The following is a 26921-nucleotide window of genomic DNA, read 5'->3' as shown; positions in this document are numbered from 1 at the left end:
ACTTAGTTTCTTTGAAAAGAGAAACTAAATTTCTTTGAAAAGAGAAACTAAGTTTCTTTGCCTGGCTCCTGTTAATTGCTCATTGTTAGTTGTTATTATTATGATCATTAGTGTTGTTATTGATTTTGTTATTCAGCTCAAGGAAAGACCTTGGGATAGGGTGGAGAGTGGCCTGAGAAAGGATAAAATGTGCCAGCCCTATTAGCATCAAGTGGAATTGGAGAGGGCACAATGGAGGTAGAAAGGGAGCATCAAACTCAATGACAGCACCCAGAAGACAGAGCTCTGGGAAATACGTGACTTGGGCAAGGAGCATAGAGCAGGGGCATGTAGGTAAGGGGTAATTGTACTTCAGCATTCTTAATTGAAGTGTGATACTTTAGAACAATGGTTCCCAAATGCTGGCTTACAGACACATGGTTTCAGCATCACCTGGGAATGTGTTAAAAATGCAAAGATCCTCATTCCTTAGGTGTCTAGGGAGACCCAGAAACCTGTATTACTAAAAGCTGCCCAGGGAGACTTGGCTGCACAGCCAGGTTTGAGAAGCCATGCCTTGAAAACAGCAGTAGAAGTCAAGAACCTGGACTGTGGTCTTGGGTCCAGAATAGACTTGTTGTGTGTCTTCTCTGGGACCCCCTCTGCCCTCTGTTTTGGGAGGTGAAAGGTGAGATGAAAGGTGTGAAGTGTTCTGTTCCCCCTAGAGCCCCCTTGCATGTATAAGGGTGACTGTTAGGATACTTGCAGGGACTCTCTGTGTTTGAGAATGCCACATCACTCTAGGTTCCTTGGCCTGTCTGTCCCCTCTTCCTCTCCTCCTCCAGCCCTGGCAGCAGAGCAAGGGACTTAGATCATATGATCCCAAATCCCTTCTAACTAAAGTTCTTTCACTGTGGTTTGTTTTATGTTTTTCAGACACCAAAGTTCTATATGTTCATATGGCTCCTTGTAGATATCATTTCTGTGCTTTTTGTTGTTGCCATATTTTGTTTTCACTGGTAAGTATATATGTAATTTTAAATGAAGTTTTTCCAAAATAAATGGATTATTATAGGAAATTGAGAAAAATAACAGTTATGGTCTTCCCGTAATCCCACATGGCAAGATGGCATTTATAATCTGAACCTCTCTTATGCTGTCTGCAGTTCCTCACACCCCTTTGACCTCCCCAAAACAAGATAATATTTTCAGGATAGGGACTGTCACTAAAGCTTAGTCAAGCCTATTACTATGGATTCAATGTGGAGCAGCTGAAAGAGGACAGGGCTTGAATATTGTCCAGAACAAGTGCCTCTACCTTCCCATCTTCCATGAAACTGGGCATAGCAGTGTGCAAAGAGCAAGTTCATAAGCCAGGAAGATTGGGTTTTAGCTCTGGCTTTGTCCCTTAGTTGCTAGGTGACCCTGGGAAAACAACTGATGCTTTCTGGGCCATAATCTTTTTTTTTTTTTTTTTTTTTTGATACGGAGTCTCAGTCTTTTGCCCAGGCTGGAGTGCAGTGGCATGATCTTGGCTCACTGCAACCTCCACCTCCTGGGTTCAAGTGATTCTCCTGCCTCAGCCTCCCGAGTAGCTGGAATTACAGGCACCTGCCACTGCGCCTGGCTAATTTTTTTTTTCTTTTTTTTTTTGAGATGGAGTCTTGCTCTGTTGCCCAGGCTGGAGTATAGTGGCGTGATCTCGGCTCACTGCAACCTCTGTCTCCTGGGTTCAAGCGATTCTCCTGCCCCAGCCTCCCAAGTAGCTGGAACTACAGGCATCACCACACCCAGCTAATTTTTTTTACTATTTTTAGTAGAGATGGGGTTTCATCATATTGGTCAGGCTGGTCTTGAACTCCTGACTTCATGATCTGCCCGCTTTGGCCTCCCAAAGTGCCGGGATTACAGGCGTGAGCCACCCTGCCTGGCCCATGCCTGGCTAATTTTTATATTTTTAGTAGAGATGGGGTTTCACCATGTTGGCCCCACCTCAGGTGATCTGCCTGCCTCAGCCTCCCAAAGTGGTGGCATTACAGGTGTGAGCCACCATGCCCGGCCCATAATCTTTTTATCTGTACAAGAATATTACATTTGGGAATCCTTGCAGGCAAATGCTATAGGATTGTAAGTTTCAAGATGGAAGGGGGAAGAAGATCCTGGAGGAGGAATGTTAGAGGAGACCATGGTTCTTTAGACCCCTTCATTTCATGGATGGTCTGCTTCCTTCTAGGCGGAGAGAGACTAAAAAAGAAAAATTGTTTGAAACCTCCAGCACTCTCACAGGTAAAGTCAAAGGCCTAGCCCACTCCTGTCTCTTCATCCCTACCCATTGCTTCCAGGAGACGGAGGCTGCTTTTCATGTCCCTGACAAGAGCTGAGGGTGTCTGGAAAGTTGGGGGTGGGACCAGGGGAAGTATGGACTGGGCACAGATTCTGGAGGACTCTCTACGTCAGGCTTCAGATTTTGGATTTCATCCTCTAAGCAGTGAGGCCCCTTGGAAGATTTCAAGCATGGGTGTTTACTTCTTCATATATTCATGTATCATACAGCCACTGAGTCCACACTTTGTGCCAGGCACTTAGATAGGGGCTGAAGATAACCGAAAGATGTCTGTGGAGGGTGCCCTGAGAGAGAGGAGGGGCTAGCCCTCAAAGAGCAGTGAGGAAGAAGGTAAAAGTATAGCAGTTGACATCATTGGGCAAGGCATCTAGGTCCCGGACAGAGTAGCTGCTGTGCCTATTAGGGGAAAGGTGCTTTATGGGTATCATTTATGGGTGATATATGTTGGAGGCTAGAGGAAGAAAACTTCAGCGGTCCTGGAATTGCTTAAACTAGAGTCAAGTCACTTCTTATTGGCAATTAGGAGATGGCATATCACTTTCATTCACACAAGGAAGCGATATGGTTAGATTTCTGTGTAAAGGACTGAGGAAGTGAACTAGGCTTAGTATAGGGAAGGGATGCTATAGTTTATTTCTCTGAGGGTTGTGAGGATGATCACACAGTGAGTTACTAGTTTTGGAAGCCAATGCAGTGTCAAAGGGAAACCATCTGGGAGGCAGAAGACTGTGCGGTGTGGGATATAATTTCCTTCTGCAACTCCTGGAGACAAAGTTGGAACAGTCAGAAAATCATGAGTTAATTTAATTTCTTATGGACAATGGTGAAGCTCCTGATATTCCATGTACCAGCTGGCAGATGAGTGGAACTGATACAATACTTAGGGTTGCAGGAATGGATCCACAGGGATCATGAAAAACTAAGTTTAGAAATTTGAATAAATTAAATAGAAGGCAGTGGTCTTTCATATGCTGTGCAACTGAAGGTTTAAGCCAAATTTACCTAGATCTGAGGCAGGGAGATCTCAAGTTACATGGTTACTTGAGTTACAAGTTACATGGAATTTAAGATGACTCTACTGGCTATGTTAGAAGTCTGAAGCTAACTGATGATTCCAGCTAGCTTATATCATTAGCTGTTCCTTAGTAAGCTAGGGCTGCCATAACAAAATACCATAGACTGGGTGGCTTGAACAACAGAAATTTATTTTCTCACAGTTCTGGAGGCTAGAAGTCCCAGATCAAGGTGCTGGCAAATTTGGTGAGGAGCCCTAGTGAGCACTGTCTTCTTAGCTTGAATACAGCTGCCTTCTCATTGTGCGTTCACATGGCCTTTCCTCTGTGTGTGCTTGGGAGAGCAGAATCTCTGGTCTCTCTTCCTCTTCTTATAAGGACACCAGTCCTGTTGGATTAGGGCCCCACCCTTATGGCTTAATTTAACCTTAATTACTCCTGAAGTGCCCTATCTCCACATACAGTCACACTGAGGGTTAGGACTCTGACATATGAAATTGGAGTTGGGGGGACATAATTCAGCCCATAACAATAGTCCAGTCAAGAAGTGATAAAACATGGAGATGAGGAGGAAACATGACTGGGAAAGAAGTTTTGAAAGTAAAATTGAAGAACTATATAAACCTAGATAAAAGAGGTGGCTTAGAAAAAGTATTCAGTTAACTTGACCCTACCCACTACTGTGTTGAAATGGTGATAAGAAAAGGTGAGTAGAAAATAAATGAAGGATTTTCTGTTTTTAAGAGCTCTTAGGTTGCCTGTTACAGAAACCAGTTTTTCTTGATCTAAGCAGAAATAAAAGGCATTGGAAAGCTATTTGAGTACCTCAGAGAGATACCTAGAAGGTGCAGGACCAAGTTTAGAATCAGGGAAGGAACAAGGAAGACTAGACAGAAGTCAGGACCTCAGCCATAATCACAGCCCAGATCCATTCAAGTTGAGGAGAATGGAGCTTCATTTGCTAAAGACAGAGTGCCATGTGTTGCCGCATACCACCTCCAGGATTGGCACCTACTGCTGCACCTACTGCTGCACCCATGTCCACCACCAGAAGGCCTCTCTAGTGTGAGGGTGTATTTTTCAGCAATTTAAGTCAATTTTGTTGTCTTCTGTCTTATGTAGTTTCTTATGTAAAGTTTTCAGTTGTCTTACCCCTGTTCCTCTGTTTGTAACATGTCTTTTTTCCTCTGGCTACATCTTAAGATTATTCCTTTTATTATTGGTTTTTAGTAGTTTGATTATGGCTTAACTTGGTGCGTGTGTGTGTGTGTGCATGTGAGAGGGAGAGACTATGTTGATTAGGGTTTGCTGAAATTCTTAGATCTGTCGGAGTATAATTTTCATCAAATTGGACATAATTTTAGTCTTTATTTCTTCAAATATTTTTCTGCCTCTGCTCCCCTACTGCTTTCTGGGATTCCAGTTACACAGATGTTAGTTTATTATCCCATAGGTTACTGAGACTTTTTTTTTTTTTTTTTTTTTTTTTTTTTTTTTTGAGACAGAGTCTTGCTCTGTCGCCCAGGCTGGAGTGCAGTGGCGTGATCTCAGCTCACTGCAGCCTCCACCTCCCAGGTTCAAGTGATTCTCCTGCCTCAGTCTTCTGAGTAGTCATTTAAAATATTTAATTAATTTCCTTTATTTTTAGATAGATTCAATTGCTGTGTGTACTAGTTTTTTGTTTTGCTTGTTTGTTTAGAGGCAAGGTCTCATTTTCACCAAGTCTGGAATATAGTGGAATGATCATGGTTCATTGCAACCTTGAACTCCTGGGCTCAAACAATCCTCCTGCCTTAGCCTCCCTAGTATCTGGGACCATAGGCACAAACCACTATGACTGGCTAATTTTTTTTAAAAAATGGTAGAGATGGCATCTCACTATGTTGCCCAGGCTGATCTCAAACTCCTGACTTCAAGCAGTCCGCTTGCCTTGGCCTCCTAAAGCACTGGAATTACAGATGCGAGCTACCCTGCCCAGCCTATATTAGTTTTTTATTGCTATATTTTAAAAAATTACTTCAAACCTAGCAGCTTAACACTATACAAATATATTATCTCACAGACATGGGTTAGATAGTTCCTTAGTCTTTACAGGGTATCAATTGGGGCTACAATCTTATTTGAGGTTTATGGTCCTCTTCCAGGCTCACTGCTTGTTAGCAGTGTTAAGTTCCTCATAGTTGTAGAAGTGAAGTCATCTCTGTTTTCTCAATGGCCGTTAGCAGGGTTTTGGTCTGAGGTCCTAGAGGTGACCCTCAAGTCCTACCCACATGGTCCTCACAACATGGCAGCTTACTTCTTCAAAGCCAACAAGAGAATCTCTCTCCAGTCTGCTATGATGAAGTCTATGTAATATAATGTAAATAATCGGAGTAATTATCCCAGAACCTTTGTCATATAGCATAACCTAATCAAGAGAGATAACTATCCTGAGGTCTGTTCCAAGATGGCCGAATAGAAACAGCTGTGGTCTGCAGCTCCCAGCATGACCGATGCAGAAGACGGGTGATTGCATTTCCAACTGAGGTACCTGGTTCATCTCATTGGGACCAGTTGGACAGTGGGTGCAGCCCATGGAGGGCAAGCAGAAGCAGGGCAGGGTATCGCCTCATCTGGGAAGTGCAAGGGCTCAGGGGATTTTCCTTTCCTAGCCAGGGGAAGCCGTGACAGACTGTACCGGGAAAATCAGGACACTCCAGACTTAATACTACGCTTTTCCAATGGTCTTAGCAAACAGCACACCAGGAGATTATACCCTGTGTCTGGTTCAGCAGGTCCCATGCCCACAGAGCCTTGCTCACTGCTAGCGCAGCAATCCAGATGGAACTGTGAGGCCGCAGCCTGGCTGGGGAAGGGGCATCTGCCATTGCTGAGGCTTGCAAGTGGCAAGGAAGCTCACATTAGGTGGAGCCCACCACAGCTCAACAAGGCCTGCCTGGCTCCCTCTGTAGACTCTACCTCTGGGGGCAGCGCATAGCTGAACAAAAGGCAGACGTTCTGCAGACTTAAACGTCCCTGTCTGACAGCTCTGAAGAGAGCAGTGGTTCTCCCAGCGTGGTGTTTGAGCTCTGAGAATGCACAGACTGCCTCCTCAAGTGGGTCCCTGACCCCCATGTAGACTAACTGGGAGACACCTCCCAGTAGAGGCCAACTGATACATCATACAGCCAGGTGCCCCTCTGAGACAAAGCTTCCAGAGTAAGAATCAGGCAGTAATATTTGCTGTTCTGCAGCCTCTGCTGGTGATACCCAGGCAAACGGTCTGGAGTGGACCTCTGGCAAACTCCCCCAACAGACCTGCAGCTGAGGGACCTGACTGTTAGAAGGAAAACTAACAAACAGAAAGGAATAGCATCAGCATCAACAGAAGGGACATCCGTAACCAAAACCCCATCTGTAGGTCACCGTCATCAAAGACCAAGGGTAGATAAAACCACAAAGATGGGGAGAAACCAGAGTGCCTCTTCTCCTCCAAAGGATCACAGCTCCTCGCCAGCAACAGAACAAAGCTGGATGGAGAATGACTTTGACAAGTTGACAGAAGTAGGCTTCAGAAGGTCGGTAATAACAAACTTCTCCGAGCTAAAGAAGGATGTTCGAACCCGTTGCAAGGAAGCTAAAAACCTTGAAAAAAGATTAGACAAATGGGTAACTAGAATAAACAGTGTAGGGAAGACCTTAAAGACCTTAAATGACCTGATGGAGCTGAAAACCATGGCAGGAGAACTATGTGACACACGCACAAGCTTCAGTAGCTGATTCAATCAAGTGGAAGAAAGGGTATCAGTGATTGAAGATCAAATTAATAAATGAAGTGAGAAGTTTAGAGAAGAATGAGTAAAAAGAAACGAACAAAGCCTCCAAGAAATGTGGGACTATGTGAAAAGACCAAATCTACATTTGATTGGTGTACCTGAAAGTGATGGGGAGAATGGAACCAAGTTGGAAAACACTCTTCAGGATATTATCCAGGAGAACTTCTCCAACCTAGCAAGGCAGGCCAACGTTCAAATTCAGGAAATACAGAGAACACCACAAAGGTACTCCTCAAGAAGAGCAACCCCAAGACACATAATCATTGGATTCACCAAGGTTGAAATGAAGGAAAAAATGTTAAGGGCAGCCAGAGAGAAAGGTCGGGATACCTACAAGGGAAGCCCATCCAACTAACAGCGGATCTCTCGGCAGAAACTCTACAAGTCAGAAGAGAGTGGGGGCCAATATTCAACATTCTTAAAGAAAAGAATTTTCAACCCAGAATTTCATATCCAGCCAAACTAAGCTTCATAAGTGAAGGATAAATAAAATCCTTTACAGACAAGCAAATGCTGAGAAATTTTGTCACCACCAGGCCTGCCTTACAAGAGCTCCTGAAGGAAGCACTAAACATGGAAAGGAACAACTGGTACCAGCCACTGCAAAAACATGCCAAAATGTAAAACCATCAAAGCTAGGAAGAAACTGCATCAACTAACAGGCAAAATAACCAGCTAACGTCATAATGACAGGATCAAATTCACACATAGCAATACTAACCTTAAATGTAAATGGGCTAAATGTTCCAATTAAAAGACACAGACTGGCAAATTGGATAAAGAGTCAAGACCCATCAGTGTGCTGTATTCAGGAGACCCATCTCATGTGCAGAGACGCACATAGGCTCAAAATGGATGGAGGAAGATCTACCAAGGGAAAGTAAAAAAAAAAAAAAAAAAATCAAAACAAAACAGGGGTTGCAATCCTAGTCTCTGATAAAACAGACCTTAAACCAACAAAGATCAAAAGAGACAAAGAAGGCCATTACATAATGGTAAAGGGATCAATTCAACAAGAAGAGCTAACTATCATAAATATATATGCACCCAATACAGGAGCACCCAGATTCATAAAGCAAGTCCTTAGAGACTTACAAAGAGACTTAAACTCCCACACAATAATAGTGGGAGACTTTAAAATCCCACTGTCAATATTAGATGGACGAGACAGAAGGCTAACAAGTCCTGGATATCAACAGGACTTAAACTCAGCTCTGCACCCAGTGGACCTAACAGACATCTACAGAACTGTCTACCCAACATCAACAGAATATACATTCTTCTCAGCACCACATCACACTCATTCCAAATTGACCACATAGTTGGAAGTAAACCAGTCCTCAGCAAATGTAAAACAGAAATCACAACAAACTATCTCTCAGACCATGTGCAATCAAATTAGATCTCAGAATTAAGAAACTGAAAACCGCACAACTCCATGGAAACCGAACAACCTGCTCCTGAATGACTACTGGGTACATAACGAAATGAAGGCTGAAATAAAGATGGTCTTTGAAACCAGTGAGAACAAAGACACAACATACCAGAATCTCTGGGACACATTTAAAGCAGTGTGTAGAGGGAAATTTATAGCACTAAATGCCCACAAGAGAAAGCAGGAAAGATCTAAAATTGACACCCTAACATCACAGTTAGAAGAACTAGAGAAGCAAGAGCAAACAAATTTAATAGCTAGCAGAAGGCAAGAAGTAACTAAGATCAGAGCAGAACTGAAGGAGATAGAGACACAAAAAAAAAACCCTTCAAAAAATCAGTGAATTCAGGAGCTGGTTTTTTGAAAAGATCAACAAAATTGATAGACTGCTAGCAAGAAGAAAAGAGAGAAGAATCGAGAGAAGAATCAAATAGATGCAATAAAAAAGGATAAAGGGGATATCATCACTGATCCCACAGAAATACAAACTACCATCAGAGAATACTATAAATACCTCTACGCAAATAAACTAGAAAATTTAGAAGAAATGGATAAATTCCTGGACACATACACCCTCTCAAGACTAAACTAGCAAAGATCACCCTCCCAAAACTAAAGAGAGAAAGGTCGGGTTACCCACCCAAATTCAGAAGTTGAATCTCTGAATAGACCAATAACAGGCTCTGAAATTGAGGTATTAATTAAGAGCCTACAAACCAAAAAAAGTCCAGGACCAGACGGATTCACAGCCGAATTCTACCAGAGGTACAAGGAGGAGCTGGTACTATTTCTTCTGAAACTATTCCAATCAATAGAAAAAGAGGGAATCCTCCCTACCTCTTTTTATGAGGCCAGCATCATCGTGATACCAAAGCCTGGCAGAGACACAACAGCAAAAGAGAATTTTAGACCAATATCCCTGATGAATATTGATGTGAAAATCCTCAATAAAATACTGGCAAACCGAATCCAGCAGCCCATCAAAAAGCTTACCCACCAAGATCAAGTTGGCTTCATCCCTGGGATGCAAGGCTGGTTCAACATATGCAAATCAATAAACATAATCCATCACATAAACAGAATCAATGACAAAAAAACACATTATCTCAATAGATGCAGAAAAGACCTTTGACAAAATTCAACAGTCCTTCCTGCTAAAAACTCTCAATAAACTAGCTACTGATGGAACATTTCTCAAAATAAGAGCTATTTATGACAAACCCACAGCCAATATACTGAATGGGCAAAAACTGGAAGCATTTCAGGCCAGGGCCATCAGGCAAGAGAAAGACATAAAGGGTATTCAATTAGGAAAAGAGGAAGTCAAATTGTCCCTGTTTACAGATGACATGATTGTATATTTAGAAAACCCCATCGTCTCAGCCCAGAATCTCCTTAAACTGATAAGCAACTTCAGCAAAGTCTCAGAATACAAAATCTGTGTGCAGAAATCACAAGCATTCCTATACACCAGTAACAGACAAACAGCCAAATCATGAGTGAACTCCCATTCACAACTGCTACGAAGAGAATAAAATACCTAGGAATCCAACTTACAAGGCATTGCCAAGACAATCTTAAGCAAAAAGAACAAAGCTGGAGGCACCACACTACCTGACTTCAAACTATACCACAAGGCTACAGTAACCAAAACATCATGGTACTGGTACCAAAACAGAGATATACACCAATGGAACAGAACAGAGCCCTCAGAAATAATACCACACATTTACAACCATCTGATCTTTGACAAACCTGACAAAAACAAGAAATGGAAAGGATTCCCTATTTAATAAATGGTGCTGGGAAAACTGGCTAGCCATATGTAGAAAGCTGAAACCAGATCCCTTCCTCACACCTTGTACAAAAATTAATTCAAGATGGACTTAAAGACTTAAATGTTAGACCTAAAACCATAAAAATCCTAGAAGAAAACCTAGGCAATACCGTTCAGGACATAGGCATGGACAAGGACTTCATGACTAAAACACCAAAAGCAATGGCAACAAAAGCCAAAATTGACAAATGGGATCTAATTAAAGAGCTTCTGCACAGCAAAAGAAACTGCCATCAGAGTGAACAGGCAACCTACAGAATTGGAGAAGATTTTTGCAATCTGCCATCTGACAAAGGGCTAATATCCAGAATCTACAAAGAACTTACATTTACAAGAAAAAAATCAACCCCATCAAAAAGTAGGCAAAGGATATGAACGGACACTTTTCAAAAGAAGACATTTATGCAGCCAACAGACACATGAAAAAATGCTCATCATCACTGGTCATCAGAGAAATTCAAATCAAAACCACAATGAGATACCATCTCACACCAGTTAGAATGGCAATCATTAAAAAGTCAGGAAACAACAGGTGCTGGAGAGGATGTGGAGAAACAGGAAAGCTTTTACACTGTTGGTAGGAGTGTTAACTAGTTCAATCATTGTGGAAGACAGTGTGGCGATTCCTCAGGGATCTAGAACAACAAATACCATTTGACCCAGCAATCCCATTACTGGGTATATACCCAAAGGATTATAAATCATGCTGCTATAAAGACACATGCACACGTATGTTTATTGTGGCAGTATTCACAATAGCAAAGACTTGGAACCAACCCAGATGTCCATCAGTGATAGACTGGATTAAGAAAATGTGGCACATATACACCATGGAATATTATGCAGCCATAAAAAAGGATGAGTTCATGTCCTTTGTAGGGACATGGATGAAGCTGGAAACCATCATTCTGAGCAAACTGTCACAAGGACAGAAAACCAAACACCGCATGTTCTTATAAGAGGGAATTGAACAATGAGAACAGTTGGACACAGGAAGAGGAACATCACACACCAGGGCCTGTCATGGGGTGGGGGGATGGGGGAGGGATAGCATTAGGAGAAATACCTAATGTAAATGACGAGTTAATGGGTGCAGCAAACCAACATGGCACATGTATACATATGTAACAAAACTGCACATTGTGCACATGTACCCTAGAACTTAAAGTATAATAATAATAATAAAGAACAGTAGCTATCCTATGATAACCCCAAAGATTCACAGCCTTTGTAAGGTATATATCCCTTAGATCAGAAAAATATATCAGAAAAAATAGACTTTAATCAAAAAAGCCTTCACAAGGGAAGGCATATGATTGATCACTGAAAACTACAAAACTTCAGTGAGAGAAAGAATACCCAAATAAATGGAGCAATCATGTTCATGAATTAGAAAATTTAGTATTATAAACATGTCACGGAATTGATCTAAAAATTCCCTTTCTCCTATAAAGCTAACAAAAAAAGGAAGCTCGTGAAGCTCCTGTTTGTAGCTGTTTCTTCCAGATTGAATTACACTCAAGTTAAAAAACAACTTTGAATATTTATAACTAAAAGTTTTAAAAATGAAAGTAATAAAAATGTAAATCTAAGCAGAAAACAAAACCAAACCTGAGTTCTGGGTTTCTTTGGATTCTCACACTCTTCTAGATTTTGGCCACGCAGTTTTTCTGTATATTGTGAACGCCTAGATAATTTTAAGATGTTTTCTTGTTTTTGTATATCATCCAGTTTTTAATTTGTCTTTGGTAGAAGGATTGGTCTTGATCTCCTAGCTCCATTATTAGAAGTATCTACCATCTATTTTTTTTTTTTGTAGGACAAAGTATTTATTGAGCATTTACTGTGTGACAAACACTTCTGAGCACTGTATATGTAGTGGCAAGCAAGACAAAGTCTCTGCCCTTTAAAAAGCCCTAATTTTAATTGAGGGAAGCCCTCATTTTTCTAAACTAATGGCTATGGAATACTTGAACTTTAAGCAAATGTCAATCTCTGCTTTCTGAGGATTTCCATGGTGAGCTAGAGCCTCATGCAGTAGATTCTTAAGCCCCAGCCCCAGGCTGAATTGGAGGGCCATAATAAAGTTTGCACAAAGCCTGAAGTAGCGGGGAGAGCTTGGAGGAAAGAACCTGAATGGGTAAGGGAGGGGCTAACATTTAAGAGAGAACTTGAATTTCACACATGACTGGCAGAGAGTGGAGAAGTTTCATTTGAGGAATCTGTGTTTGTGTCTTTTCTATCCCACAGATACTCAGAGTAGAAGTGAGAATGAGGAAGATTTGCACATAGCCATGAAACCTGCCCGAGTTGTGGAAAGTCCTTGGACTCTAGCAGCCCTCTACCCAGCTTTATCCAAGAGTGGAAAGGAACACCAAGGCCGTTTCAATTTTGCAGCACCATCCAAGAAACTAGTACCTATCAAGAATGCTGTCACACCTTTGAAACCTGGCAAGCATGACATTCAACCACCGATGCCCACCACAGTCTTTGAACTCACCCAAGCACCCTCCAGGCAGGCTAAAAGTAAGGCTACCTTTCAAACTACATTGCCCACCCTGAAGGTGGATAAGCCAACCATGCCCTCCGTAGAGGTCCCCTATCCTTAAATAAGAGACCTCTAAGAGATCCCCATGGCCGAATACTCCAAAGAATCCTATGTCACAATATATTCCACTGCATCTGACATATCCTTCTATGTTTCCAAAGAAGAATTATCCACATCTCCCCTGCTTCTTCCTCTTCCTCTCTCTGCCTAAGGGTGGTGATGATGGGGAGTGGTTGGTAAAGGCACACAGAAGGGCCATTGAGGCTCTCAGGGGAACCATTCTGATCTAGCTTTCTATCAAGAATGCATCTCAAGGGGCTAGGCAAGGGGAAAACTGTTGTGTGTGGTCTTGGAACTGGTTGCTGTCAAGTTTATCTCATCCTAACACCTCCATAATATTCTCTGCTAAAGAAGTGACTGTGCATATAAGTAAAGGCAACCTCTCAGGAAGCCAGAGGTAGTGGTCTATTCTTTGGACCCCTCGTGATCAACCAGGGTGATGAAGGCTGGGGCGTGGGGGCAATAGTGATGCCATCTGAGTGATCTTATTCTCTGGGCCAGAGAATGAGGGGCATGGGTCAGGGACAAAGATCTCATCCCCACCCCACATCTGCCCTATTGTGCAGTGGGCTACTTCCTGATAGCCTGTGGTTTGCTGATTCCCTAATAAGAGGGTGGGTACAATCCATGCATACTCAAGAGCTTTTGGCTTTGAGGGGAAACCAGAGCTTAGAACAAGTATCTGGAGGCCCTTCTATCTGGGAGCCCAAAGTTAGAAGCCGCGAGTTGAGCTCTTCCCACTTACACTTCCTTTCTGGACCTGAGCCTCTTTATGATGGTGATGTAAGGCAGACTACCACAGCATCTTCCTTCGGGCTCAGATCTCTCCTGCGCTACCTGTGGAGCTGTGTCCTCTAACAGCCACATTACCGTCCCAGAAAGCAGGGCTCTCTGGTTTGGGGCCTCCATTTACACACACCAGCCAGTCCTACACTAACAGCTAGGGAAATCAGGAATAGCACTCCCTGGGTAGACAGGCACATAGATGCTGATGACCCAGACACTGGAGTGTATGAAAAGCAGCAAGACCTGGCTCTGCTGAAGTATGTGACCTTGAGGGCAGATCACAAACCCTCCCAGCAAGGGGATTCTCCACTGTCACTTCTCTAGGTGCTCATCCCAGCCATAGCCCAAGGATGCCCCACCCCTTAGTCACACCTTCCCAGTCTGAAGCCCTCACCCACAGACCTACTCCAGTCATGGCCATACCTGGTTGTCCCATGCTGGTCACAAAGTAAAATTTTACTGGCACCCACTGGACATGAAGATTTAACCCAAGGCAGCATTGTTCTTGGGGTTCTTGGATGTGTCTTGATGAGCCAAGATGTTTCTGGCAGGTGCAAGGGCCGCTGTGGCTCCACTGGCCCTAGTTACAGCCCAGAAGCTGATGCCGCCTCTAGACGCCCAGCTCATGCACACTTAGGTCCTCACCTCCCAGCCTGATGTCCAGCACTTCCTCCCAACCCACCCCAATCTCAGTTGGTCCCTTTAAGCCACTTAAAGCACATCTTGAGCTCAAGCTCCCCAAACCCCAGACCCAGACCAGGTTGGCCCCAGCAGGTAAAGACCAAAGAAGTCGTTATGTAGGCTGCTCCCCTGCAAGGCCCTGTCCTGACCCCATATGCCCTTCCCTTCCACTTCCCCTCCCTGAGCAAAGACACTGTCAGGCCAGAGGATGAAACATGCTTTATGCCCTGAGGTGATCAGGAGAGACTTGAGCAGGGGCCCAACATTCACACTGCAATATAGAAAAGTGGTCTGTCCCACCTGTAGATCCAGTCCCTTCAGTTTCAGAGTATTCAATGCACATTTGGTTTGGTTGTTCCAAGTATAGAGAGCTAGATTGTCCTCTTAATTCCTCTATCCCTGTGGTACACAGAAAGTCAAAGGAAGTTGCATGGTGGGGCTGGTCTGAAACAGGAGACACATCTAAGGATCATAGGCGCTCATAACCAGGAAGGCCACAGCAAGCTCAGACTAGACCAACCCAGGTGCCAGAGGGGTGGATGGAGGGAAGTTCTGCATCCCAGAGAGATGCCTCACTGGAAGAACATCAGAGGCCCAGTCGGTATGGTCCGTGGTGGCTGGCCAGCCCAGCCTCACTGCCAGGATGGCAGAAGTCTTCCCCAGCTGCAGGGGTAGCTGATGGGCCTGAGCCCACTGCCTCGAGAGCAGGCTTGGAACCAGCACCTCCCGCTGACTGTTCACTTGCCACTCCTGGAGCCCCGCTGTTTGCTCATGGCTGTGAGCATCTGGCTAATGTAGGAAGTCAGGAGGTCATCCATCTTGTAGCCCTGGAAGCAGGGGTGAGAAGATAAGCAGAGCACATGGTGGGACGGGGCCAGCCACTCGGACCATAGCACAGCTCCCAGGAATCTGCAATGGACAGAACCCAGGACAAAGGCAAATCCCTCCCACTCAGGACTCATCTCCCATCTGCACAGTTGAAGGGTTGAATTCAGCCAGCCAGATGGTTAAGGTTCTACACTGTTAGGACCCCACGTTAGGCCCCTAGCTTGTGGGTCCCTCAAGTCACAGATCCCTCCCTCCAGGAGTGACTCTACTGGCTCTCAGTTGAGCTATGTCTTGGAAGTTTGAGCTTGGTCCAGGAGGTCTCGTTAATGGTTCCACTATTGAACTCGGGGACTAAAGGGCTGTCACTGCGCACTCAATCTCCAGATACTGAAGGCACTCAAACAACAGTTGTTGAATGAGGGGTCTGTTCCTCAGCCCCAGATTAAGTCCCTTCCCCAGACCTAAGCTGAGCCTCAAACTGACCTGACCTTGGCCCCAGCATGACCCTTGCCCATGACCCCAGGCCCAACCGCACACTACTGTTTGTTCCAGGCCCTGGGAGGCTGGCTAAGCTGCAGGCAAGGCAGGGAGCCCACCAGGCCAAGCAGGATGCGCCCTCACCAGTGATGTCTCGCAGAGCAATTTGCTCCCGCGCACCAAGTTTCCAATGGTGATGTGGAAGTAGGTGTTGCCGCTGCTCCAGTTGGAGATCTTGGTGAAGGGGTGAGTGGTGAGGATGTCCTGGGGGAGCAGAAAGGGCATGGAGAGGCACAGCCTGGGCCCTGTGGCCTCACTCACCCACACATGCCCTCACAGAAGGCCTCAGGCCCTCAGAGGAGCCAGTTCTGCCATCCAGCTGTGGTGGGAAGCAGGTGCCTCCCCCTCCACATCTTGGTTTGGACACCCAGGGAAGTCTAGGAGGCTGTTGGGTAGGGGTAGTTGGGGCCAGAACTGGGAAATTGGGAGGCCTAAGGCAACTGACACTGTGGCCTGAATGAGATGGCCCAGGGAGAGTTTGAGGAGGGAGTCAAGAAGAAGACAGGGCAGAGCCTTGGGGAACACAGCGTACAGGAGCAGGCACAAAAGGGTCCAGGAAGGAATGACCAAAACACAGAGGAGAGCCAGGAATGTGTGACGCATGAAGCCAATGGACAGATGGTGGTCACGAGCCCTCTTCACTACCTGTCCAGTCAGACCCTCTGGGTGTGCAGTCGGGCTGCTCTGGCCCAGAAACACAGATGCACAGTCACCCCTGCACAGCCGGCCCCACAATCCACATGGGCAGAGCATCCAGTGATACTGAAAGGCCAAGTACTAAAAGGAGCTCAGATTCCATAGGAAGGAGTTTGTTAGTAACTTCAGGAGAGCAATTTTTGTGGAGCAAATGTTGGGTAAAGTCCCAGCAAACGCTGACAGCTTTTGAAGTCGCATGATGGATGGATGAGTCTGGAGATAGATGATGGCTAGGAGGGCTTGCGGGGTTTGTTCCGGGACTGTGTCTGAGGTTCAGGCAGAGAAGGCCACCCCCACTTGCCTTCTTATCCCTGCTCACCTTTGTTCTGGGATCGATGAGGCTGACCCCATACTTGTTGATGGCAATTAGAAGGATCTCAGGGAAGTTTGGCTCTGTAGTTTGCTAGAAAAAAAGATGAGAAGGCATCAGATGGGGGCCCAGAGCAAGAAAAGCGTTTGGGGAAAGGAATGAAGCCTGGCCCCAGCTGGGATAAAGTCAGCCTCTCCTGTTGCCTATGCGGTGCTGACGGCCCTGCCATGACCTCATGGCCTCCACCTTCGCTGGGCCTCAGTGCTGCCCCACATCCCTTCATGGGTCCCCCAGGCCATCCTTTGCTTTGTCCTCCCTCTCAGCCCAAGGGCATCTCATCTTTAAAAAGCCTCCTGAACCCTGCATCTGCCTCCAGCTACTTACCTGTTCTCGCACAGCCGAGCTTCTCAAAAGGCCTCCGATCCTAGCTGTGTGACAAGACCACATCTGTCCTCTCACACCAGCCTCCTCACCATACTCCTGCCTCTGTTGTGCCCCTCAGACCCCTCCTCCACCCACAGCCTGAGAGGCTTTCTGGCCATGTCACCTGGGTTGAAAACCCTCCAAGGCAGGCACCGCTGCAGGAAACCCAGCCTCTCACCTGCTTGGCAAGCTGCTGCTCTCCACAGCCTGCTCTTGCCTCCTGCCCTCACTACTTGCATTTCCTTCCCAGACCTGAGTTCTCACGCCTCCAGGCCTTTGTCTATGCGGGACCCCTGCCAGGAGCACTCTTTCCAGGGTCTCCCTGGAAAGCTCAGATATCACCTCCTCTAGGAGGTCTCCTCAGACCCGGCAGAACCTCCCGAGCTCTGCCACCTGGGCGAGGGCTCCCCACTGTCAGAGCATAGGCCGTCCTCCATTACCCCGGCCTGTTTACACGCCTGCCTCCACTGCCAGGCTGAGCTTTTGGTCCCTCCGTCCCCAGGACTTAGCCCAGCTAAGACGCTGAGCTGGGACAAGGCTGAGGGTACTGCCCTCCTTCCCTCACCAGGGCAGGTGTCCAAGGCCATGGCTGTTTCCCACAGTCCTGGGGAGGAGTCTCTGTGCCTTCTCAATGCCCTGCTCCCCTCCTCCTCTGTTCTGAGAAGCCCATGGTGTACCTTCACCTCGAAGAAGGCTGAGCCAAATGTGGGCCACTTGAAGATGAGCTTCAGGAAGGCCAGCTTGGCCTCCTCCTTGGACTTCCCTGCGTGCTTGTTGAAGTAGGCGACGATGGACTATGGGGACAGGGGGGTCAGGGCTGGGCTCAGTCCTGGGGACAAGCCTGCTCAGGGCAGGCCTGCTCAGAGCTCAGAGTCCTCCCCACACCACCCCTGCCCACTCCAGCCCCATCCTGGAGTGCTCTGAAGGGCTCTCCCCATATTGCAGCTAATGGACTCCCGACCTCCCTTCTCACCCCCAGGCAGGCAGACCAAAGGGTATCAAGGACAAGCAGGTCCCCATGGTAACCAGGACAGGGCAAATGACTGCCAATTGGCCACTGAGTGCTTGGCATGGAAGACTGAAGGATAAGGCAGGCAGAGGAACAAGGGTGGGCGGCCTCATCGAGTACAGGAACCACAAGACACACCTCCCTGGGCTGCTGGCCAGCGTCTGCCCCCTTGGCCCCTGGGGTGCCCAGAGGCCCATTCAGGGCCCCACCATTCCTGCTGCCCACCCCATGCTCACCCGCTTCCAGTCATCAGGCGAGACCTGTCGGATAAGGTCCTGGGGCACCAGCTCCCGCAGCAGCTTGGGGATGCTGGGGAAGTAGGACTTGTCCTCCTCGAACTTGACCCTGTAGATCAGCGCCCCCAGCTGCAGCACCTCCTCCCGCGTGCACTTGTGGTAGCCTCGGAGATACTTGGGCAACTCCTGCCAGAGACAGAGCAGGTCACAGGCGTGCAGGGACCTGGCAGAAGTGGGCTCTTTTCCTACCACACCAAGATCCCCAAGGCCAGGGTCTACCACCTTACCCCGCACATGGGCCCACCCACCTTTCCAGCCTCAGCTGACACTGCTCCCCCAGGGGAGATGGCACAGGACAGGGACAGAGCAAGTCTGCCTGCACAGACTCAGCACTCGGCAGTTGGAGCGCATGGCCTTGTCTGTTACCTCATATCCCCCTGTAACAGTCCAGTGAGATGAGCAGCCCCATTTCAAGATGAAGAAACTCAGAGTGACCAGCTGGCAACCCTGAGACTGTTCTATACCTGTCACCTCCTGGGCCCATTCTCCTTTGGAAGAGCCTCTCAGTCTGGCCTCCTTGCATTGGGTTCTCTTGAGACCAGCTGCTTTTAGCAGCAGCAGCAACAGAGGCCCTCACACCCCCTTGAACTTCCAGACCCCAAACCTGAGGAACTTATGCTGGGGAATCAGCCCAGGGCAGAGACGAAGCCTCTGAAGGGCTGGGGCTGCCCACAGACTCCTGGAGCCTTATGATCATCTCATGCACGATTTGAAAGGTAGAGAAACTGAGGCTGACCTGAGGACATACTGTCAATCAGAGACCTGAGTCAATCATTAGCTATCCTATCCACCCATCCATGTGGTTATGGGTCTATCTACCTACACATCTACCTCCATCCATCTCCCTACCTGTCCATCCATCTACCCACCCATCCACCCACTCACCTACCTACTCACCCATTCACTCACCAATATCCACCCATCAATTCACTCAGCATTCATCCTCCCACCTATATGTTCCCTGAGTCACCGGTTTACCTATTCCCCATTCATCAATCCAACAAGTATGCATTGAACATCTATGAGCCAGGCCCTTTAAGCAACAATGCCTACCCTCCCTACTCCCATGGAACTTGGAGTCTCAGGGCAAGGACAGACATTAAAAATCATACCAAACAGATACATAATGACAACCTTCGAAGGAATTGTTCACAGTGCCATAAGAGAATATAACAAGGTGACCTAATCTAGGCTTGAGGGCAGGGCAGACTTCCTTTAAGATAAGATGGCTGATTGACATCTAAAAGCTCAGTAGGTGAGGGAAGAGCATCCCAACATTACGACGGCCCCGTGGCACACTTGAGAAGTGGAAACAATCCAGCTGAGCCAAAGGAGAGCCAGGTACAAGGCAAGGCAGCAGGAGCAGGTAGTGGTACCACCCGGCAGGGCCACGGTCAGGACGGGGGTTACGCCCTAAGAGCAAGGGGAAGCCACTGGGGGAATCTGGAAAGCAGGACGACCACCCTGTGGAGAAAGGGTTGAAAGGGCCAAAATAGATGAGGAGAACAGGGAGACGGTCACTGCCTCCATTCTGGATCAGAGATGATGGTGGACTGACCCAGGTTGGGAAGGTGGTGATGGAGACACATGGGGGATTTTAGAGATATCCAGGAGGTACAGTCATCAGGTAAGTGATTTGGGACGTGGGAGAGGAGGAGCAAATGTCAAGGCTGACTCTGGGGGAACTGGCAGTCCAGGGGCCATGCACTCAGTGGGCAGCAGGGGGTGGGTGGGGAGGGGCATGAGGGAAAGGCAGATCCCAGGTTTGGATGAGGGCAGTCCTTCTCACTCCCAGGCCAGTGTCCTCTCTGCCACAGCAGCCACCATCCCTGCCTCCTCTGCCCTTCCTAGCATCCTGGTTTTTCTCCCACAGAATGGCAAGCAGGTTGGGCCCAGAAAAGAGCACCAGCCTGCAGTCATGAAGACCTGGAATCAAACCCCAGTTCCATTGGCTGTGTGATCCTACTTACAGCACGTGGCCTCTCTGAGTCTGTTTATCCCTCTGTCACATGGGGATGACATGCCTGCTTCTTGGGGTTATTGGGAGGACAGAATGAGAGAAGAATGCCAGATACATAATAGAGGCTCAACATGCAAGCCTCCCTCCCGGCTTCCTTCAGGTGCCTGTGCTAGAAAATGTTTGCACAGAGGCCTTGGAGTTACCCAGTTACAGCAGCAGAATCTCAAAGTCAGAGAACAGCCCTGCACTGAAGGAGGGGCCTGAACAGGTAGGGATCAGAAGCTCAGAGGAGGAACTGTCAAGCCCCTAAGGGCTGAAGAGTCAGGAGATACAAAGATCAAGGGTTGGGCCCTCTCTTGGGGCTCCAGTGGTCTTGGCAGGAATCCTTTCAAGGCCAGGCTGGTACAGGCCCCACACCTGGCAAGGGCAGTGGGTCTCTGCTTTCAGGGCCAAAGTACAGCAACACTAGCCATGCATGAAGGCAACTAGAGTGCAGAGGTGCCTACCTGGTAATAGTGGAAGATGGAATCGGCCATGGGGTCCTTCCCTGGCACCGTGGTGGTCCACAGCTTCTTCATGAAGAACACCTGGTAGGTGAGTGAGGGCACAATTCCTGCAGCACAGGGCAGTCGGTCACCCAGAGGGTCCCTGCACAGAGGAGTGCTCACATCCCGAGCCCAGCCCAGCCCCAGCCCCAGAGGAGACCCTCGCTCAGGCCCGCCTAGGTGGGCCTCACAGCATGGCCCTGAACCTGTGCCTCCCTACTCTGGGCCTCAGATGATCCCAGGACCCGGCCTCATTACCGTCCTTGATGGGCCGAGCTTTCTTTATCCAGTCTGTCAAGTGTCGAACAAAGTCAAAGAAGAAGTCATTCTCAGGCACGCTGATGACCTGGGGACAGGGCCATTGAAGCACACTTAGTTTAAGAAACACTGCATTTTCTGACCTTCCCACCTAAGGCCTGTCTGGCAGCTCCTTCTCAGGGAAGACTCCACTTCCAGCCAGAAGGGGTTTCTGTGGGTCAGCCCCACCCTGCCCCATGTGCCTGTTGAGTGTCCCCAGAACAGCCCACTTCTTGCCGGGAGTGATGGTCATTCCATTCAGTGCCTGGGACACTGAAGGCTGCCTTAGACTCAAGGGAAACTGGACAAGAATGCAGCCCAGCCCCTGGCTTGGACATTCTCTGGCATCCATGTCCAGATCCTCCCACAGCTCTGGGCACCCCTGGGTCTAGGACCTCATCAGGGTCACCTCTGGGTCCCAGTGTCTGGCACAGAGACAGTCATGAAGTGAGCAGACAGACACAGACGCACACAGAGCCATCAGCAGGCAACAGGATGAGGCACCTAACTCGGTCAGGGAGGCCTTCCCGTGGAGGGGGCTTTAGCTAGGCCTGGAAGACTTCCAGGGACAGAGGTATTTGGGGAAATGTGATGTGAGATGGTAGCAGGGGCATGAGCTTTAGAGTCAGACCCACCTGGAGCTCAGTCCCTGCTGTGTGACCTTGGACAAGTTACCTAACCTCTCTGAGTCCTAGTTCTGTGATCTATCAAGTGGGGATGATCACACCTTATTTCAAGGGTTAATTTGCCCTAGCATGGCAATGAAGGGCCAGTCAAAGCAAATCTGGAAAGAACGTGTGTTGGGGCAGGGTGAGGGTCTGGTGTGTCTAGAACACAGAGCACCTGGGCACATGCCCCTAAGAGGGTCTAAGCCATGTGCAGTGCCTCAGAAGAGAGAGAGCTGGGGGCAGCCACTCCATGTAAGGGATGGAAGAAGATGGCCAGATACCAGTGCCCTCTTCCCCTCTCTCCCCTAGTCCCTCTGTCTTCCTTCTGCTGTCCATAAGTTCTTATTGCCCCAGCAAATCTCCCACCTTGGCAAAGGTGGCGAAGGTGGCGAAGGACCCACCTTGTCTGCAATTTTGACAAAGAGGCTGAATCCCTCTGAGGACTTGAGGAGCAGCCTGGTGGCGATGTTCTGGCAGAAGTCCTTGGCCTTGGTGCTGGACTCCACTTCGAAGGCCTGGGAGGGGCGGTGAGCACTGGGCTCCTGCAGGGCCTTTCCCAGGACCTGGTCCTCCCGGGCCCCTCTGGCTGTGCCTCCTATACTGAGCCCCCTCGCGTGCCAGACACCCTCCTGTGGGCCCAGAGCTGGGCATGGCGTTTAACAAAAGGAAAGGGCTACACCTGTCTGGGTCTTCCCAGGTCTCCTCCTCCCGACCCTCCAAGCAGAACGTGGCCTTGGCGTCCAGAGTCCTGGGCCGGGGTGTACAAGCCTGAGTGACAGTGAGGGGTCCAGGGAGCACAGCAGGATGATTGGAAGGGTGATTGGGAGGAGGAGACTTGAGGTAGAGGAGAAGCAAACCCAAAAGTGGAGGGGAAAGCAGCCCAGACAGATGGGAGGGTTTGAGCATCTGGGGAAGTTTAGATGCAGGAGGAGAGACGTCTGGAGGGACAGGAACGGATGTGAGGAAGTCCTTGGTCCTTGCAACTAAAATCCTGTCGTGGCATTTCTGAGTCTCCAGCCTCAGACAAATTTCATCAACGACTCTTCAAATGAAAAATTTATCTGAATGAGACACTGTGTTGAGACAGGCAGGGGCTGGGGACCATGAAGGGCAGCGCGACTACAGGCATGACAGACAGGACCTTTGGCAGACAGGACCTGGATGGAGGGAACCTCAACCACCTCAGGTGGGGAGGGAGGAAGGGGTGTCGAGGTTCTGGCTGCAGGAAAGTGGGCTCAGGTGACAGGGGAGGCCTGGACCTGGGGACCAGCGGGGCCCTGCACCAGGGAGGTGCAAAGCCAGCTCAGAGGGAGAAGTGCTTTTCTCCAAGGCAGGTCCTCCTCAGAGACAGGGAGGGAGGGGTGCCCTTCTGAAGGAAGCTGCTCCAGGAAGCAGGGGCTGGATCAGGAACTAAGAGTCCCTGACCTGGGGAGTCGATGGCCTTTGTCCTGAGCTCTGACTCCACTATGGGGAAGGAGGACGAGGCAGCAAATGTTGGGTGTTGGGGGAGAGGCTTAAGGCTGCCTTTGGTGTCCACCCAGGAAGCCCGGCCCTGTCCTGGGCACTGCAGACCTAGAAGCTGGCGACCCTCACCTCATCAGTGTCGTCAGGGAAGTAGACCTTGTGGAAAATCTGGGTGGTCTTGTGCTGGATGGCCTCCACCTCCACCAGGTGTGGAGGGTACTTCCGGGACCCATTTCTGAAAAGGTGACAGAGGCAGCAGGGAGCAGGTGCGTGGGACTGTGGAGACCAGGGGACCGGGACATTTGGAGGCAGATAACCCCAGTTCTGATCCTAGCCTGCCACTTCCTATGATGTGACTGGCCACTGAGTCTCCCAGAGCCTTGAGCTCCTCATCTGTAAAATGGGACGATGGGTGTGGAGAGGCCCAGCAAAGTGAAGAACGCAGTGCCCTTGGAGAGTATGAAGTGGGCCCTGGTGTCTGTGCCCACCGATAGCCTGGGAGCTCTGGGCTGAGCACTCCAGAGCAGCCGGACTCTCCAGCTGCATCCCGAGCGGCTGCGGGGCCTGCACCTCCTTCTACCTGGCAGTTGAGGTACCCCAGGGGTTGGCCCAACTGCTATGTGGTCCTCATCCCCAAGGGGCTCGTTCCACAAGCTCAGTGTGGCCAGGAGCCTGCCCCAGTGTCTGCCCCTGCCCCTGGCGGCCGCTGTACCTCAGGGCTTTCTGGAGCCGCTGCAGGCAGTCGATGGCTAGTGGGCAGTGCTTTCGGGACTGCAGGAAGCGCTGCACGTGGGGCAGGAGGATGTTGCTGGGTGGGAAGAGGCCCGTGCACAGCCAGAGCAGCTCCCAACCTCGCTCCTCGCTGTACCTGCAGGAGGAAGCGCGGGCTCCAGCAGGGGCAGTTGCCATCAGGAGTCACAAGACCTGTACACCCCCCGGTGAGGGGGCCACACACCCCTCAGCTGCTCATCACAGCAGCACCGTCCCTCCCGACCCTTAACCTGTCTCAGGACCCCTCAGCCTACCTCCAGACCCCTCTCCCTGACAGCCAGATGCAACCAGTGCTACCCAAAGTGTGCTTGGCCCACTGCACCAGGCCACATACTGCTACCACATGGAGATAAGAGGCTTATGTCACAGTGAAAAGCCACCAGTTTACCATGCCCTCTGCTTCAGCTGAGGCTTTTTGTTTGTTTCCATAGCGAGACTTTCTCCATGAAGGAGGCAGCGTGATTTATATTTTGGCAGAAGCTCTTTAATTCACCTGTACTTTGAGTGGCAACAAGTTAGACCAGTCCCACCCCAGGCTCCTTCAGCGACCACTCTGAGCTTCTTGGATCTGACAGTGGGAAGTTTGGAGGGCTTCTAGGAGGAGGTGGCATTTGAACTAGGCTTTGAAGGATGAAGCAAATTACGGCATGCAGAGACGGGGCTGAAAAGTTTTCCTGGCTGTGGGCACAGCATGTACAAAGGTTTGGCACTGTCGAAAGAGCTAATGTGTCGTTTGAGGATGGATTTGTGGAAGAGATGTAGAGGGTGACACAGCTGGGGAGGAAGGTGGGGGGCTGGGTGTAAGGAGAGAGGGTGGAGCTTCTCTCAGACTCTGAGAAGAGCCGGTACCTGACTTCCTACTCCTGCCTCGGGCTGTCCCAAGGAGAGGAGAAGGTGGCACCCTTTGGGCATTGGGCCCAACACCCAAACCCATGAGAGTTTTCAGCCAGTGCTTTCAGCTGACAGCCGGCCCAGCCTGCACCAGGGAGGGGACACTTGACTGAGCTGGACCTGCAGGCAGACAGCAGCATCTAGGCAGGGGAGGGGCATCCAGAGGGGGCTCCAGCCAAACAGGAGGAGCTGGGGCTGTTACCCTTAGAGGACAGACTCAAAGGAAGACAGCCACCACCTCCCAGTTCCTGCTAGGCCTTCCTTGGGCCTTGGAGCCAAGCTAGGATGTGAGGGGGCCCATGAGCAGCTCCTGGCTCTGTGTGAGGAAGGACTGCATCCAGGCAGAGCCAGCGGCTGTCTCAGGAGGGAAAGAGCTGCCCGTCACAGCAGGTGGGGTCTGCCCCTCGTCCACCCACCGTGCCTGGCTCACCTGATGTGGTTGTCGGTCAGCTGCTTCAGGATCTGCACGTACGCCTCATCCTTCAGGGGCTCAGCTTTCAGGGGACCCTCAAAGATCTGGTCGGTGAGCTCGTTGACAGAGCGTGTCCTCTTGGACGGGTAGTCGCCCATGTACTTGAGCACAGGTGGGGACTGTCAAGGAAGGGCTTGTGCTGAATAGAGGGGCACTGGCCTGGGGTCTGGAGGCCCCACTCCCCACAGGGCCTGCATCACCTGAAGCTGTGACACTGGGCCCTCAGGCTGCATACTCACAAAATGGGCGTGATCTGCCCCACCCTCTATCCTCGCCTCCTCACAGCCACCAGCCCCACATCCCAAGCCCTCACAGCAGCTGGGACGGACTACCCAGATCGCCAATCTGACCATGCCACCCCTGCCCAGTAGTTCACCCTGGCCTTGGGACACGGCCCAAGCTTCCTCACAGGGCTTGGGAACCCTGCCTAGGCCCTCTCTGTGCTGAAGCCGGGGAGCCCTGGAACAGCCCTGCTCTGTGTGTGTGTGTGTGTGTGTGTGTGTGTGTGTGTGTGTGTGTGTGTGCGCGCGCGCCTCGGGGCCTTACTGCTACTCCCTCTCTCTGGAACACTCCCCACCCCTCTCCCCTTTGCCTGGCTAAGTCCTACTTAGCCTTCAGGGCTCAGTCTAGATACCACTTCCTCCAGGAAGTCCTCCCTGCCCCCTCCAGGTCACATGGGTCAGGTCACAGCTGCCCGGTCCCATCTCAGCACTGATCTGGATGTGCGTATGGCCCCATGAGGCCAGGGGCTGGGCTGATTCCTGCTCTACCTCCATGCCTGGCCCAGCACAAGGCACCAAATCCACCTGGCACCCAAATGACAGGGTCAGAGGAGAAAATGAGCGAGGCAGCCCCTTGCATATCAAAAGGTGCAAGGGAGGGGGTCCTCCATCAACCCTCCCCACGCGTGCCCAGGCCGCAGCCGGCCCTCAGGAGGAAGGTGGTGTGCAGATGAAGGCCCTGCCCAGTCCCTGGCTCCGCTGGGTACAGCCCAGTAGCATGGATATCAATGAAGGCCAGGCAGGCCTCCTGCGAGAGCTCCTCACTGCCCAGGAGCTTCTTGAGCAGCGCCTGCTTGAGCGGCTCCCGTGTGTGGCTCCATAGCCGGTCCTTGCCTCGGGCCTTGGACACCATGACGCGGCTCAGCGTGTGCTTAGGTGGGGGCCTGCCATAGCACAGGGACCGTCAGCAACGGCCCCATTGCTGGCAGCCCCAGGGAGAAACCCCCAGGTTGTGAGATCCCCCACCCCCACCTA

At 49.5% G+C, this 26921-nt stretch overlaps 2 protein-coding genes across 9 annotated transcripts in view; one reads left to right on the top strand and one right to left on the bottom strand.

Moving 5' to 3' along the window:
• The window catches only part of GDPD4 (glycerophosphodiester phosphodiesterase domain containing 4), an 85400-nt gene extending 71979 nt beyond the window's left edge, over positions 1-13421 (top strand). For all 4 annotated transcript variants that reach the window (XM_050757469.1, XM_050757468.1, XM_050757465.1 and 1 more), the window contains 3 exons: positions 916-998; positions 2213-2265; positions 12674-13421. In XM_050757469.1, the coding sequence (XP_050613426.1) occupies positions 916-998; positions 2213-2265; positions 12674-13032 (495 nt within the window). In that variant the 3' untranslated portion in view covers positions 13033-13421. The remainder of the gene's footprint in view (positions 1-915; positions 999-2212; positions 2266-12673) is intronic.
• Positions 13422-14699: 1278 nt separating this feature from the next.
• MYO7A (myosin VIIA) overlaps positions 14700-26921 on the bottom strand; it is an 85653-nt gene continuing 73431 nt past the window's right edge. For 3 of the 5 annotated variants that reach the window (XM_050757457.1, XM_050757455.1, XM_050757458.1), the window contains 12 exons: positions 26673-26830; positions 25624-25777; positions 24244-24399; positions 23661-23766; positions 22469-22582; positions 21361-21448; positions 21064-21170; positions 18538-18723; positions 17970-18086; positions 16879-16962; positions 15948-16067; positions 14700-15325 (listed from right to left, as the gene is read on the bottom strand). In XM_050757457.1, the coding sequence (XP_050613414.1) occupies positions 15236-15325; positions 15948-16067; positions 16879-16962; positions 17970-18086; positions 18538-18723; positions 21064-21170; positions 21361-21448; positions 22469-22582; positions 23661-23766; positions 24244-24399; positions 25624-25777; positions 26673-26830 (1480 nt within the window). In that variant the 3' untranslated portion in view covers positions 14700-15235. Of the gene's footprint in view, positions 15326-15947; positions 16068-16878; positions 16963-17321; positions 18087-18537; positions 18724-21063; positions 21171-21360; positions 21449-22468; positions 22583-23660; positions 23767-24243; positions 24400-25623; positions 25778-26672; positions 26831-26921 lie in introns of those variants that run through there. The other 2 variants (XM_050757456.1, XM_050757460.1) reach the window with 1 other exon arrangement.

This window comes from Macaca thibetana, chromosome 14 (assembly GCF_024542745.1).
Source record: "Macaca thibetana thibetana isolate TM-01 chromosome 14, ASM2454274v1, whole genome shotgun sequence".
Classification (NCBI taxonomy): domain Eukaryota; kingdom Metazoa; phylum Chordata; class Mammalia; order Primates; family Cercopithecidae; genus Macaca; species Macaca thibetana.
Note: the sequence above shows the minus strand (reverse complement) of the source record. Positions and strands in the feature narration are given on the sequence as shown.